At 40.7% G+C, this 15777-nt stretch overlaps 1 protein-coding gene across 4 annotated transcripts in view; it reads left to right on the top strand.

Moving 5' to 3' along the window:
* Nucleotides 1-11242, top strand: part of igsf9ba (immunoglobulin superfamily, member 9Ba) — a 70812-nt gene extending 59570 nt beyond the window's left edge. Inside the window, exons 11-21 of one of the 4 annotated variants that reach the window (XM_053506670.1) lie at nucleotides 103-253; nucleotides 1979-2102; nucleotides 2363-2538; nucleotides 2670-2896; nucleotides 4144-4228; nucleotides 4511-4672; nucleotides 5227-5272; nucleotides 5919-6005; nucleotides 6562-8091; nucleotides 8723-8768; nucleotides 11158-11242. In XM_053506670.1, coding sequence (XP_053362645.1) covers nucleotides 103-253; nucleotides 1979-2102; nucleotides 2363-2538; nucleotides 2670-2896; nucleotides 4144-4228; nucleotides 4511-4672; nucleotides 5227-5272; nucleotides 5919-6005; nucleotides 6562-8091; nucleotides 8723-8765 — 2631 coding nt within the window. In that variant the 3' untranslated portion in view covers nucleotides 8766-8768; nucleotides 11158-11242. Of the gene's footprint in view, nucleotides 1-102; nucleotides 254-1978; nucleotides 2103-2362; nucleotides 2539-2669; nucleotides 2897-4143; nucleotides 4229-4510; nucleotides 4673-5226; nucleotides 5273-5918; nucleotides 6006-6561; nucleotides 8096-8722; nucleotides 8769-11157 lie in introns of those variants that run through there. The other 3 variants (XM_053506671.1, XM_053506672.1, XM_053506673.1) reach the window with 3 other exon arrangements.
* The last annotated feature ends 4535 nt before the right edge of the window (nucleotides 11243-15777 follow it).

Raw genomic sequence — 15777 nt, forward strand, 5'->3', positions numbered from 1 at the left:
TTCCATTTTGTTCAGTTTATATTTTCCTTTTATAGATATTCACTTCAGGTAGTGATCGTATTGGATATTTAATGTTAGTATTCTGTTGCGTGTGATTTCCAGGTAGGAAAGCCAAGTAGAAGCAAGCACAACATCTTACCCAGTGGCAGCTTACAGTTTGTGTCTCTAAGCAAAGAGGATCATGGGGAGTGGGAATGCGTCGCCACCAACGTCGTCACAAGCATCACTGCCAGCACAAGACTTTTTGTAATAGGTAATGGAACGTCCACTTGATCATTTTAAGTGTGCATTCCTTTTATAAAATATGCTCGTTTATTGTGTTACAAGGCGACAAGGTGGTGTAGTGGTTAGTACTGTCGCCTTGCACCTTCAGGGTCCAGGTTCGATTCCCGTCTCTGTGTGCATGGAGTTTGCATGTTCTCCTCGTGTTGGGTGGGTTTCCACCCACAGTCCAAAAACATCCAGATAAGGCTAACTGGCGTTCCTAAATTGCACATAGTGTGTGTTTGTGAGTGTGTGTGTGCCCTGTGATGGATTGGCACCCTGTCCAGGGTGTACCCTGCGTCATGCCCTAAGTTTCCTGGGATAGGCTCCAGGCTCTCCGCAACCCTGAACACGGGATAAAGCGGTATAGACGATAAGTAGGTGAGTAATATGTGTTAGTTAAGCAATATCACATGAATGAGAGTGCTATTGTGCTGAATATCAGCACGGCTGTTATGCAGTTTTAGGCACGAGGCGGCCTGATTGCTGTAGTTTTTACAACTAGAAGTGTGATACCACTTTTGTACAACAGTTCCGCAAACACCATTTATCAACAGGTTATAATTAAAGGGGGAGAAAAAGATGTTTAAGATGACATTATTTAAATGCTTTCTCCGCTTGCAGCACACCTGATTTAACCAATTTGCTAATTAACTCATGTTTACGAGTCAGAGTGAGTGCGGTGGAGCAGGGGAACACTAAAATGTCCAGGACATTTTTTTTGTGTCCACCACACTCCTCCAGGACCAGGGTCAGGAACCACTGCAGTATTTCACCATCACCATCTCAGTATGGTGTAGCATAGACATTTTAGAGTTAAATTATCTATGATCTATACAACACATCCTTCTTTCAGAATTACTTCATATATGAGAAAAGGGATGTCTCCCAAGCCTGTCTGTTATGTGCTATGCTAAGGTTAGGCTTGGCATCCAGATAGATGGAGCAAGTCATTATCTAAAAGGTCTGTCAGGCCTCCAAGTGCTCTTTCCCAGTTGTTATGTTAGTACTGTATCGTGATTGTTTGATGATAAAAGTTGCAGTCATGACACTTATATTTAATTAGGTGATCATTATAATGCCTAATATTGCTTGCTTGAATTGCTCAAGAGTATCTGAGGGACAGAACTTCTATAGGGAAAGTAGGGAATGGGTTTTATCAGACCTCTGCAAAACTCTAGAGTAGTGTTACTGTATTTGTCTTCAAGTACGAATTTTATTCTCTTAAGTTAAAAAGATAAACATTTTTTTTTTATCATACTCTTAAGCAGTTGAAATAAATAATTTCACAAAGAAATACAGGTTCATATTAGTCAAATTTTGAAACCTTTGTAAGATCTTTTTCCACATGGTTTTTGATTTTATTTTATTCGAATACTTTATTTTGAACACGAACATGAAACAATAAAAACCAAAAAATTAATTAAATTAAATAAACAAGCAAAATCTAAATGGGGTAGACAGACGTAGAAACTTATTAAATCTTACCAATGTATACCAAACATTTTTTATACCTACACACATACATACACACATGTATACACATGGACACATATATTTTCATGTAATCCCTTCGCCTGCAAATACCTCTGTGAACAATTTAGGAATAATTATAATTGGTGCCCATTGATTGAGGAATATATACTGCTTGAAATGGCACATTGAAGTGAACTATGAAAGATTTGTATTTTATTTTTTTTTGTGGGTTTTTCAGGAACAAGTCCTCACGCGCCAGCCAATGTCCACGTCTCGGTCTCCACAACCTCAGCTAATGTCTCCTGGGAACCCGGATATGATGGTGGATTTGAGCAGACCTTTTCGGTCTGGTATGGCCCTGTGTAGGTCCCCCTAGCACCTATAGCTTTTAAATATATTTTGCCCCTACCAGCATTATGTTTTATCTGTGAATGATGACTAAATTGCCTTCACCATAAAATTTTATGAAAGACAGAAGGAAACACAAATACTGCAGAAGTAGTCTTATCAAATTATATTTTAGATTTTAGATTTTTAGCCTTAGTTTCATGGTTGTTTTCCATTATATTTCTCTGTACAGGTTTTTCTCAGTGGTCTTATTTTGTTCTGTCTTTCTGAACAGGAAGAAGAAAACCGATCTAGGCCCTCATGACTGGCTGTCCATTCCTGTGCCCAGCACTCAGAACTGGTTGGTGGTGCAGGGCTTGGAGCCGAAGACGGCATATCAGTTCAGTGTGCTGGCCCAGAACAAGCTGGGCACAGGCCCGTTCAGTGAGGTAGTCACTGTGAATACAGTAGGTGGGTGCCATTTCTATTTACGCCCTCTGTATTGTGTAGTCAGTCTCTAACCGCTCACTATACATACTGTCTATGTTCCGTACCTGTTACCTGTTTGTGTGTGCTTTTGTGTGTGTTGTTTTCTTCCTTAGTGTACCCTATAAGTACTCCGGAACCACTGGTGCTTCTTACCCCACCGCGGTGCCTCACAGCTAACCGGACACAGCAGGGTGTACTGTTGACATGGCTTCCTCCAGCCAACCACACCTCACCCATAGATCGTTACATTGTCGAGTTTCGCTTGGGAGAGAGGTGGGAGGTGCTCGACGACCTAATTCCAGCAGATGAGACTGAGATCATGGCTAGAGACCTCATTCCGGTAGGAGAAATAAAAGCAGTTTGTGTAATTGTGCTGAAGATTTAGGTAAAGACTTGATTCTTACCTCATATCATAGGAATATAAAAGGGTATCTGCTGTTTTTTTATTTTTTATTTTATTTTACTCAGCTAATGGTGGAGGTTTCTTTTGGTACTTTGAACATTTTATGTTGTTGTGAGCTTAAAACAGGGAGCCGTGCCAAGCGGCATTTATATTTAAATTATCGTCATGCAAATTAATGACACTTTAAATGATTTACGATAAGATAAGATGAGATAAGCCTTTATTAATCCCGAAGAAAATTGTTTCTCCAGTGTCTGCATATTTAAAAGATACAAATACAATAAAAATACAATAAAAAAGAGAGAGAGAAAAAAAATACAATATAAACAGATATAAATAGAATAAAAAATATATAGAAAAAAAGTAAAGATCTACAGAAAGGTGCAAATTTGACTCTTTTGTGTACTGTAGATTTATGTTGTTGCATATTACATATAGAGTAGTAATGATATTGAAATATTGCACTTGATTTTCATGATATGTAAGTTAAATTGAAAGTGCAGGTTTTAGAGTATCCAGTCTGTTTTTTGTTTATGTGCCCAGAGACAGACAGACAGATGAGAGGAAGCGAATTAGCATTTTCCAGCTAAACAAAAGGGTTCCAGTGAGCTATTTGTAGAAATATTCATCCGGACCTCCGGCTACAGGAAGTATTACCATATAAGGAATGAGGAAGCACAATGAGGGGGTGGTTTTGTAGATACAGAGGCATGGGAACGTTCACACAATGTGACAAAACCTTACAGCACTATTCATTTCTGTGTTGTTGTTTTTTTTCCAAAGCAGTGTCTGGCATGTAAATACAGGAGGAAATTTACGGTCTCATTTTTGTTTTGGTTTTATTTCACCCTAGATGCTATTAGCTCAGCTACTGCATGAAAAAAAGTCCTTGTTAATTTTAAACTAAAGCTTTTTCCTGGCTTTTCAGCACTTTCTGCCGCTTGCTAAAACTGTTTTTTTTTTTTTTTTTTTTCGGCTAAGTTGCTTTCCCCTGTTGCTTTTCAGTTTGTACTAAATTGCCTAGTACCTATTACTAGAGATAATAATTCACTTTATTTTAATTCAGTCATGCAATAGCAGTGGTGGTCATGTGATATTTCTCTGGTCCCTATGATATTTGACCTACACCCTGGTAACCCACTTTGAGAAAGTTGTAATATATTCGTCTGTCCCTCTTCCCCTAGGACTCGTGGTATGAATTCCGTGCCCTGGCAGTCATGGATGATCTCATTAGTGAAAGCAGTAATGTAGTGGGAGTGTCAAGCACAGGTAAGAATTTGAAATAAAGCTATTTTTAGATCCCATGATTTCACTGCTTTAGCAGCTCTAACAATGTGGCACTTCATTGCCCCCTGCTGGTCCTAGTAGATAGCGCGCTTCTTTCTCATGCTTTGTAGCGTTAGTACAAGTCTGGGTGCGAAATGAATGCCAGTGGTTTATTAGAATTGAATAACGTAGTTGCTTTGTTGGCTGCTGTGTGAATAACTGCATGCGAGTTGGCTGCCATGCTTCCATCATGTTTCATGCTCTGCAGTGTGTCTCCTCTCTCAGACCCCTTCCCTCCCACAGAGATCTCTGACGAAGGACTGGCCAGGCCAGTGGTGGCTGGGATTGTGGCTACAATTTGCTTCCTAGCTGCTGCCATACTTTTTAGTACGCTAGCCGCGTGCTTTGTAAACAAGCAGCATCGACGCAAGCTCAAGCGCAAGCGAGGTGAGTCCTGAGTCCGAAACGGAATCAGAAATTATTATTTATTGGTATTGATGTAATGGGCAAGTAATATTTCATTTATAAAGATTTCGACTTGCCAGTTGCTCCATATTACAACAAATTAAAACAAAGGAGATAAAAAAGATATTACGTGTTGTATAAATAAATAAAGATATTACGTGTTGTATAAATAAATAAAGATATTATGTGTTGTATAAATAAATAAAGATATTATGTGTAGTACAGTATGCATGTCTGTATGGGTAGGGGTATGGGTACGTAGATATAGAACACAAAAATGCAACTGAAAAGAAAGCATCAGAGTAACTAGCTGTGCCACATGTTCTTAGCACAATCGTGGGCCATATTCGGTAATTAATTAAACGCTTTTCCTTTATAGTTGCCTGGCAGAAATGCAGGGTAAACAAGAAGAGAAGAAGGAAATCATACTTCCTACTAACATTTGCTAAGAAAGGTTAACATTTGGTGGATAGAAATGTGAACTGGTGCTTTTCTTAATTTATTAGTAACTATCGTTGTTTTGTCCATATGTCCAGATCCTCCACTGTCAATAACACACACCAGGAAAAGCATTGAGTCTCCGTAAGTATTGATGCATGGTAACATCCATCATACTTTACATTTCGACAGATATGTTGAAATGCTGTGTGTGTATAAGAGAGAGAGAGAGAGAGTATGTGTTTAAGTGTGTGGTGGTGAAAGTAAAGAAGGAAGTGCATGTAAAGTGGTAGACCAAATGGCTGACCCTAGCAGATCCCCTGTATAGTGTGAGGGATACATGGAAGAGGGTTTGAGTGACCAACTAAGTGATTGCAAAAATGCATCTGTGCTTACATCTGCTTTTTGGTCAGCAAGATGCATTGATTTGCAATTACCAGCGATCCCATGCAGCTTCTCCATACTCTTCTGAGTTGGAGCCTGATCAATCATCAGTGGCAGCAGGACAAACTGTCACCGTGCTGCTTATACATGAGCTTCTGAGAATTGATTAGTGCAGCCATGGCCACCTAAACATTTAAACGCCGTTTTGAAGTTTATCCAGGGTTCAGTTTATGCCCAGCCCAAATTGAGGAAGGCATTTAATCCCATCCTGACTTTATGGCAGGTTTTGTAATTCTATTTCCATGTTCCCATCCATTTTCATCCATCTTTGCATCACTGTTTGGAAACCTGGTCGGGTCTGATGGCCGCCTCTTGCCCCTCCTCTCTATTGTGTCTCTCACCGCAGGCCTCCTCTTACCCCTTTGCCTGGCATTGAGCCCTACTGGGAAGAGCCAGACAGGAGCAGCTACAGGCCCCCATCTACCAGTCCTCAGTGAGTGCCTGCACCTGCATCCCCTTCCCAGCACATGGCGCTGGTTGCGCCTCGCTGCCTTAGCTGCATGCTTTCTTCTTTTTTGGTGCGGACTTAGGTTGACTTTAGATTGGTTAAAGCCCTTTTGGCGTAACAGAACACTGCTGCTCCTATGTTTACCTACATATTTATATTTTTTGAGGTAGATGATTATTGATATCATTAGGCCTTTTTATTTGAAGGTAGATATCAGATCTATATATCAGATCTAACAGTCGCATATATTGGCCCTGTCCCCACTGCTACTCAATCGTTTTTGTCTCTTGTTTCCATTTTGATGTCCCCTCATGGTGCACCATGACACTGTCTTTTGTTTCATCCTCAGAGAAGTAACATATTGTGAGAACATGTCTGTGTGATAATGATAAACTTTTTTTGTTCTTTACTTATGGTCTTCTATAACAAAACCACTCCAAAGCTCTGACGTATTTTAAAAGAGACTTAAAATACAAAACCTAATGCATCTTTAAGATGTATTCTATAGAATAATAAGCACCATGTCTGCTCTGATTTACAGGCTTTCCTCTGGGAAAATTAGTCCAGAGAGCATTGCTTCCTCACGTCCTCCATCTCTGGCCAGTGTGGGCACATCTGGCCTCTATGTCAAGAAGCTGCCAAGCCCAAGGAAGGAGAAGGAGCTCTCATTGTACAAGCGAACCAAGCGAGCAATAACAGGCAAGAAGTACAGTGTGTCGAAGCATGAGGCCGAGGTCACCACTCCTATTGAGCTGATTAGCCGTGGCCCAGATGGCCGCTTTGTTATGGAGCCATTAGACATGGATACATCACTGAAGCAACGTCGCATTGAGGGCTTCCCCTTCGTGGAAGAGTCAGACCTGTACCCTGAATTCAGGCAGTCAGATGAGGAGAATGATGAACCTGGGCCCCTCCCCCCCGTTATGGCCACCCTCAGGCCCCAGATTTCGCCTGTGTCCTCAAGCCAGGAGTCCTACATGGTGCAGCCCCCAGCCTACAGCCCTCGTTTCCACAGGCCTATGGAAGGTACGAGCATCTTGGAGGGTAGTGGGCTTCAGGCCACAGGGCAGAGCCGGGTGTCCCACTTTCACAGAGTCTTTCCTCCGGGCCCTTTCTATGGCTATCTAGGTAGTGGTGCCGAGCTGGAGCTGCATCCTCCGTTCTACGCAGCCGATGTGAGCCCACGCAGCTCAGCCATGTCCTCTTCCTCACCACCGTGCCCCACCGAGGGGTCCTTCCACCATCCCACCATTGCTTCTGGCCACACACTTCCGCTGGCACATGGCCCACCCTCCTCTCGCTCCACTGACACTTGGCGCCCCCCTGACTTCCCCTTTTTAGGTCAGGAGGGTGCCTGTGTCGTTTTGCCACCACACCCTCCTCCCCCCCATCTACGCCGAGACGTGCCCGAGCCGCCACCGTACCCGTCGCGTAGCCACGCCCCCTCCAGCTCAGCGTTCCTGCGGCTGGAGGCGCTCCCTACTCAGGGCCTAGTGGGCACACATGCAGCTATGCAACAGGCCCAGATCGTGGGGCAGTTGAGACACACTGCCCACGGGATGGGCGTACCAGTGTTGCCTTACCCAGGCCGAGCAGGGAGCCCCAGCACGCTACGTAGCGAGAGCTCGGACGAGCCGTGGCTGAGCCCAAGGGCGGCACGCCGCCTGGAACTGGGCCTGCAGCAGGTGGTGCTGCAGCCATCACGCCTCTCACCCCTCACCCAGACACCTCCCAGCTCCCGTGCTGGCTCGCCCGACATCTTGGTGCGCCCGCCACCACGGCCGGGCGTCCTCCGTTCCTCACGCTCACAAGAAATACCCGAGAGCATGCGACACATCACCTTTTCCCGGAGATCCCTGTCCTCTTCCCCTGCCACCTCTCCCACCCTGGGCTCAGGCTCCATCCGCCTGCCTGGCCTGGGCTATGGTGCCCATGTGGCCTTTGCCACTGCAGCAGCCAGCTACCCGTCACAGTCCCCCTCACCCCCAGCGGAGAGCAGTGATGCTTTTGGTCAGCTGCCATCTCAAAGGAGGACAGATGAAGAGATGCTGCCCTCAGAGCCCTCACCAGGGTAGGTGAACTGCACCACTGGCGGTTCCAAAATCATGACAAAGAAATTTTCATCAGCCAGTCTGCAAAAGCAGTGCCCTTCATGCTTTTGCTGTTTTTATTTCAAACCAATTCAACAATAGCCTCAGTTAAAACATTTTTTCAAATACACATTTAAAATCATACTGTACTCATATATTGTAGCTCTTCTGCTATAATATCACAATTTTTTATTGTCTTTACAGAAATAAGCATAAACTGTCCTTGTTTATGAAGTTACATTTTTCTAGCCTTTTGAATGGTTCAGTAATTTCCTAATGCTTTCCTGATGAATTCATGACTCTTTTGCTTTTTTTGTCCACGTTTATGGGCTGGTCATCTCATGTCATTTTCTCCAGCTCATCCACTCATCTCTCTCTCTCTCTCTCTCTCTCTCTCTCTCTCACTTTTTCTTCCACTCCCACTGACTCAACGCTTTCTTCATCAGGGTGGCCTTCTTAGGCGGCCTTTCTTGCCAGGGATGAGCCTGCACTCATCTCTTGCAATGTTCACCATCCTCATCTAGAGTAGCGACGGCTGATTGAAAAAAGAAAGAAAACACATTTTGTCCTTTCAGGCTTTGGTAGTCTTACTTTCTTTGTTTTTGATCTCAGCTATCTGGGCAGCATTGTTGTGACCAGGTCCTCTACACCATAATAGGTAAGGGTTGAGTCCATGTCTGAAAGGGGAGAGGTTAGCAGGCGGGGCCTTAAACCATTTTTCTTCATTTAAAGGGGAATTCTACTGATCTTTTTTTTTTTTTTTTTTTTTTTATTAAATAACGGAAGAATTAAAGTTAATAACACATTTTAAATTCTTTGAATTTAAAATACAAAAATTCCAATTTTTTTGTATTTCTCTAGCAACCCAACTAGTTTGACCAAACAAGTGAGTGAGTTTTAGTCACAGACTCACATATTCCCCTTTAAACAGTTATTCCATGTCCAAAACTATCATGCATGTCTTCTTTAAATTTTCTTCCTCGACGACGAATACGTAATGGTGATCCTGAGACTAAAATTCTTGTCCCATTTGTTGTCCCAGTGGTTTGGTTTCTTTTCTTCATGTGACTGTTGTTTAATGGCCATTCTACCCCCTCCCTGCCATCTTTTCTCCTGTCAGCATGGTGAAGCCGCTCTGTTCATGCTAACCAGAGTTGTGCTTGATGTGACTGTAGGACTGTAGTGTGTCAGCCATGTCTCTCCCCCCCTCCTCTACTAATGCCTTTCGCTTTCTCTCTCCACAGCCTCAGCAGCAGGGGAGACTCTCTATAAACGCTTTGTGTTTCTGTGCCTTGTGATTCCCATGAGTTGTTGGACTCTTCCGTGTGGACTTTTTCAGTTTTCATGGTCTCCTTGTCGTGATAGTGGGATGGCATGTACGGTTAAAACTCAAATAGGCAGAACGGAGGTTCTTTTTTTTGGGGGGGGGGGTCGGCGAGTGGTAGAGGGTGGAGGTGACTTTGATTAGAAAACGTTTCTAAGCAACTGAGCTTTGGCTTTTTTCGGTTTTTACCAGTGGCGGAGCCAGGAAATTTTCTGTGGGGTGGCCAGGATGATTATGTGATCAATTTGGGGGTGGCATAAATTAGAACTATATTTAGGTCACCTACTGTAAACCACACACCTCCTTAAGAAAGAACATACAGGAAACAGTTGTTTTATTATAACCATTAGTTGTTTTATTTTAGTTATAAAAAAAGTCTTCAAGTCAGGTGAGAGTCAAATCAAGTCAGTTACAATTACAAACTACTCTACAAAATGCATAAAAAACGTATTTACAATATGTAAACATATTTACATATAAAGTGTACTTACGAAAGTGAAATACTTGAGTGTAACTTTTTTATTTAAAAAAAATTAATTATGTCTGATGCCTTTCTCTTCATGTCTGCTGCTCTGACATGATACAGTGCACATCACCATCATTACAGCTAGTACTTGCAAAATTAACAAAAGCAAACAATAAAATTGACAGCCCAAGTTAACAAACTATAACATTCTTTTAACAAACTAACACATTTTGTTTGATTTAACTTATTTGCAGGAGTTATCTATCACCAATAGATATGCTAGTCAATTATCATGTTACCAAAACTATCAACAAATTATTCAAAAAGTAGTCAGACTTTAGTTGGAATGACAAATGTGACATCATTTTATTTTTTTCTCTTTTTTTGGCTCATGTAGCTTACTAAACAGTTTAATTACGAATTCACCGAGGCATAAAGTAGTTAAAAATGCTTATACTTTTACTATCTTTTCTTTTGTATTAGGTTAATAGTGTTTAAACAAGATCACCTGTAATTATTTGTTGTTCCGTCGCATTTTCAAATTCCCGCCAGTGGTATTGGACTCCGCTCCGCTCCGCTCCGCTCCGCTCCACTCCACTTCACTCATAGAAATATATCCGCTCCACCGGGCTCCACTCAATGACAGTAAAAGAACTCCACTCCACTGGCGGTACCAGGATGTGCGCACACAAAAGTGTCCGGCATTGCTGTGGCAGTACAAAAAAGGTTCCGCGTCGCGCGGGTGGTTGCATGGATGGCTGTGGTCAGACCAGGGGGGGCCAATAGGGTGGCCGGGGTTCGGCGGGGGGTGGCCACGGCCCCCCCTGGCCACCCCCTGCCTCCGCGCCTGGTTTTTACAACAGCATGAGGTACATACTGTAGGAATTCTGCAGTGCCAATGTTCATTTAATGACTCTCTGAAGACAAGAAATTGAACATACACTACTCTAACCAAACGAATGTTATTGCTCACAGGAAATAATTATTCTGAATTTGAGTGTAAACCCTTACGTGATTGTTTTCTAAAAGCAGAAATGTCTTGTCAAATGTGAACTAACTTCACTAAATCCTTCCTTAAATGATTGCCTGCTATAAAGTATATGTCATTTTCTGTCACTCAGTGGAATTAGTAAGTAAAATAATGAAGTAAGATCTTACTGTATATCTAACACTGGCTTATGTACAATAACTGGTATGGTCGCTTTTGGTTGTGTGAAATAACGCTGCTTATTTTGCCTCTGCCTGCTTGTCTTGTAGGGAACCTGTAGGTGCAGTGAGAGTGCCTGCAGGGTCTGAGAGCTTTGAAACACTGTTTTATCATTGTTTAAAAAAAAACAAGAAGGTAGCTGCCAACAACAACAACAACTCTACGTCAAAGAAAAGAACAGGTCGGTGGTATTTCATTTATTATATAATGTACTTTTTATTACCTTTTATTATAATAACAATTTTTTGTTATTAATTACTCCAGTTTCCTCCCACGGTCCAAAAGTCAATTGCATTCCGAAATTGCCTATATTGCCGAAATTGCCACATAGTGTGTGCATGTGAATTTGTGTATGTGTGCCCTGAGTTAGGTTGGCACCCTGCCACCACCTTGTGTCCAAAGTCTCCTGGGATTGGCTCCAGGCCCCCCATGACCCTGTACAGGATAGGGGGTATAGAGGAGAAGAAAAAGAATTATATACAATGTGGGCCAGTCACCATTAAAAGGAATGCACAACACCAGACACAAAGACTTGATCTAAGTGTAAGGCTACTCCACTGCACCCATGTTCTGAGGCATGCACCGTAAGATACCATTAGAGTCAACCAGGGCCATATGATGGGGTACATAATTAAAGTGCATCGCCAGCACTTTCACCAAAGTACTGTAATCAGGTTCATGGTGCCCGAGCAGAAAATTCTCTAATATTTTTGTTACTTTTATGGTGCAGTCATTCCAATATTCATCTGTTGACCCCTAAATGAAAAAGATGATCAAAACTTGACTCCCAGCTAAGGGACACCTAGGCCAGGATGTAAAATGGTCCTTTACCAGCCTGGGTTATGGATGGCACAATTAACTATGTGAAATCTATTCTACATAAAAGAAACCTGACTTCCTACTTATGGGCAGTAATTAGTGTCATGTAACTCCTGGAAATCCCAATGTACCACAGCTACCTGGGCATCACTAAACATGACTTGTGAACATGACTTGTTCTTGTGGGATAAGTATGACAATTACCATATGGTAAAGAAATTGTTCATACAGTATGGTAAAAATCACTTCATTGTGGTTGGAGTTGTAAAATAGGAACTTAGTTATACATGTAACTTTGATTGTATGAACATTATAGAAGGTATTTTATAGTAAATAATGTGTCATGTAGTCACCTAATCATTTGAGGCTGCTTTGATGTGAGCGCATGTACATTTGATGCTTAGAAGTTATACACTGATCATCCATAACGATATAATGCAAGGGTAGCTCAGAGGTTAAAGTGTTGGACTATGGATCAAAGAGAAAAGGTCACAGATTCCCATGACCCTCAGCTACTTAGATGCATAAAAAGATAATTGTAAGTCGCCAAATGGCAAAAATGTAAGATGTACATTTACACACACTGCTGGATCGAAGTCATGGCCTTTATTTGCTGGCTTTCGGTCCCCACAAGCATAAATGAAACTTTTGTGTTCATGATCCTGTTACCAGTTTACTGAGACATAATTGATAATTAATGCTAAGGTGATAATGTTACAGTATGTGTTGTTAATGTTCTGTGTAATGTTTGATCTGTGTGAGAAGGTAGGCAGATTAATATAAGGCCTAATAATATAGGGCGTTATGTAGGAACCATTGCAATTTCAGGATGACAAGGAGCTCGAAAGGTTATACAGGCCTCATAGAACCCACAGTGGCATGTGAAGCTGGCCTTGTTTCTCCCTCCTAAACCATCATGATTGGTGATTATGTGTAACATCTGCAAACAGGATTTTGAATAGGACTCTCCTGAAAGGTGCTCATGTACTGTATGATTGCTGATATCACACCACTAGGATTGGTCCCAATAATCTTTTAAAATTTGTAAGGATAGCAAAGATAGCAACAGCATAGGCATCCTGAAGTGGTCCACCATCAACTAAGACTTGCCCTGTAGCCTTAGGATGTAATGTAATATTGGTTAACATTATAACTGGTAACATTATAAATAGTAAAACTTTGGAAAAGTTTGGATACTTGCCCTTTGATTAGTAATTTGTGTATACAGCCACCGTGCCTCGGATGACATTCAAGGCCAATACACAAAAGGGACTAAGAGCGCTCATATAAAAGTCATAATCCACTGCAACCCTATTTGCTTGTGTTTGCACCTTATATGGGTGTTACTGTTTTATTCCTGTATTTTTACACATTTGTACCATTACTTAATTAGGCCTATAATTTCTACATTAGCTAATCTGCCCAGCTTTAATAATGTTCAAATTCAAATTTTATTTGTCACATACACAGTCATACACAGTACGAATTGAAGTGAAATGCTTACACGACCGCGAGTGACCTTAAAAAGAGAATTAAAGCTTATAATAAGTAATAAATATGAATAAAAGAAATATGATAGAAAAATTAAATAAAAAGTAAAAATAAAATTAAACTAGGAAAAATAGAACTAAAAATAGAAATAAAAATAGAAATATGCTGTACAAATAGAAATATACTGTACAAGAACATTTAAGAAACATTTAAGAAATTGTGAAAGTGCATTAATGTTGTAATGTAATGTTGTAATGTTTGTAATGTCATTCTTCATTTTCCATCATTTTCTCTAGATGTGTCTTCCTCTCAGACCCAGCAGCAATTCGCATCTCAGGCACCACAACAAGAACAAAAGATCTGCTCTCCCACCAGGAAGAGGAGGGAAAAAGTACTCCGAAAATCCCCTTACCCTCTCTTATCTTCCATGCTGCGCTGGCCTTGCCCCAGAGAAGACAGGAAAGCCCTTTTGGCCAGTGTGAACTCCCAAGTTCCCCCAAACTATGGCGCTCTGCCATGACCATTACGAGAACCACATACTGATCCATTAATTGCGACAAAAGATATGCAGTCAGTATTGAATTTGATTGACCTAAAGATTTATTGACCTTCTCCTTTGGCACAATATTATCCCTACACATGGGTCTTCTGTAAATTTAATAGGGTGCCCAAGTAGAAGAAGAAGTGACACAGGATGAACAGAAATAAGTTATTATTTATCTTTTTTTAATGACTAAAATATCTGTAAATTTATCAAGAAAAATTTGCAGGATTTTTTTCCCCCATAGATAACACTCAGATATGAATTACTATGTATACTGTAAAAACCGTTAGGTCCCTCAGAACATCTAATTAACACAGGGTTTATCCATCTCCTCCTACAGAATATACCTCAGTACAAAAAAAAAGGAATTTTGGCACATATTTACAGCACTTATATCATCATTTGTGCAAGCTAGCATTATTTTATAAAGAATCCAATGGCCGCCGTTGCAAGATACCTATAATAGTTATTATTATTTGTTCTTTTAGTAAGAAGGCATTAATCCAGATTGCAAAATTACTGTTCTTTTTCATTTTTACGATTTATTTATCAGTGCAGTATCAAATCATCTGGTGCAAAGCACAGACGATCACAGAAATTGTAAGTTTAAAACAAAGTCTTTGGATCATAATGCAATACTGATCTGCTGCTATATCTGGATCTGTCATCATAAACCCTTCGGAGGGGTCTCTTCTGCGCGTTGATGTGTACTCAATTTAGCCGCTTTAGCCCAGTTTTTTCTTCGACGCAATGTAAACCCATTTTTATTTCTTGTCTACTCTTGAAACAACAGACAATTAGTGCTATTTTTTAATATACGTAATAGTCAGTGTGGGGACTGGACATAGCATACAAAACATACTTTTGTACTTTTGGGGTAAAAAAAAATGTATAGTTACAGTGAACAAAAACTTTGGCATGTTAAAGGTGATATTAACACTAGACTGCTAGTATTTTTTTTCCTCTTAAAATATTTAAAAGACTGCCTTTTTCACAGGGGTTTTGAGTGACTTCATGATCACTCCTCAGATTCTCTTTTGTACCTGAGAGAGGCTTGGGGAAATACATCAACTTCAGTGGAAAAAAAAAAAGACCTACTAAAAAAAAAAATCATAGTATATAGTACAATTCCCATCAGAGTTTTTCAGTGTCTGCTCAAAATCGAAACTTTCAGAAGGTCTCAAAGTTATCGAAGTTATACAAGTATTGTAACTATTGTACTTTGGCGACCCTTGCACAAATGTCCGTAGAAGTCGTGAAATGCATTGTTAGTGTACTGTTGAACTGTTTTGATCAGTTTGATAGAGATACAAGTATTAACACATAGATTATATTATATGTACACCAAGGCAGTACTGTAAAGTAGATATTGTGCTGACGAATGAAGACAACATATACCAATGAGAATTAACAGGAACCTAGTCACCAGAAACATTATGGCAAGTTCTCTAGATTGCTTTATACTTAACAAAGTGTACTACTTAAAGTAGCTTGTCCGTTTTTGTTAGGGGGAAAAAAAAAGCATGGATTATCTTCCATCTTTTGTTTTTCCATCCATTTGTAAATCTTCATGAGATACAACAAAGTGTGTCGTTAGCGAATTGACGCGTTTCTAATCCCTTAAACGCTTCCTTATGTCTAGAGGTCACTAATATCTGCTGACTTACTACATGCATCAACATTAAACATTAGCATGTATCGGATCAGTTTAGTTCTAACCGATGATGAATGTATGGTTTGGCTTGAAGAGTGTTTGTTCTACTTGTTTTTAAAAACTGCTATCCTTTATTTAATGTATTTATTGGAATTCCCATTG

The sequence above is a fragment of the Clarias gariepinus genome, chromosome 11, assembly GCF_024256425.1.
Source record: "Clarias gariepinus isolate MV-2021 ecotype Netherlands chromosome 11, CGAR_prim_01v2, whole genome shotgun sequence".
Classification (NCBI taxonomy): domain Eukaryota; kingdom Metazoa; phylum Chordata; class Actinopteri; order Siluriformes; family Clariidae; genus Clarias; species Clarias gariepinus.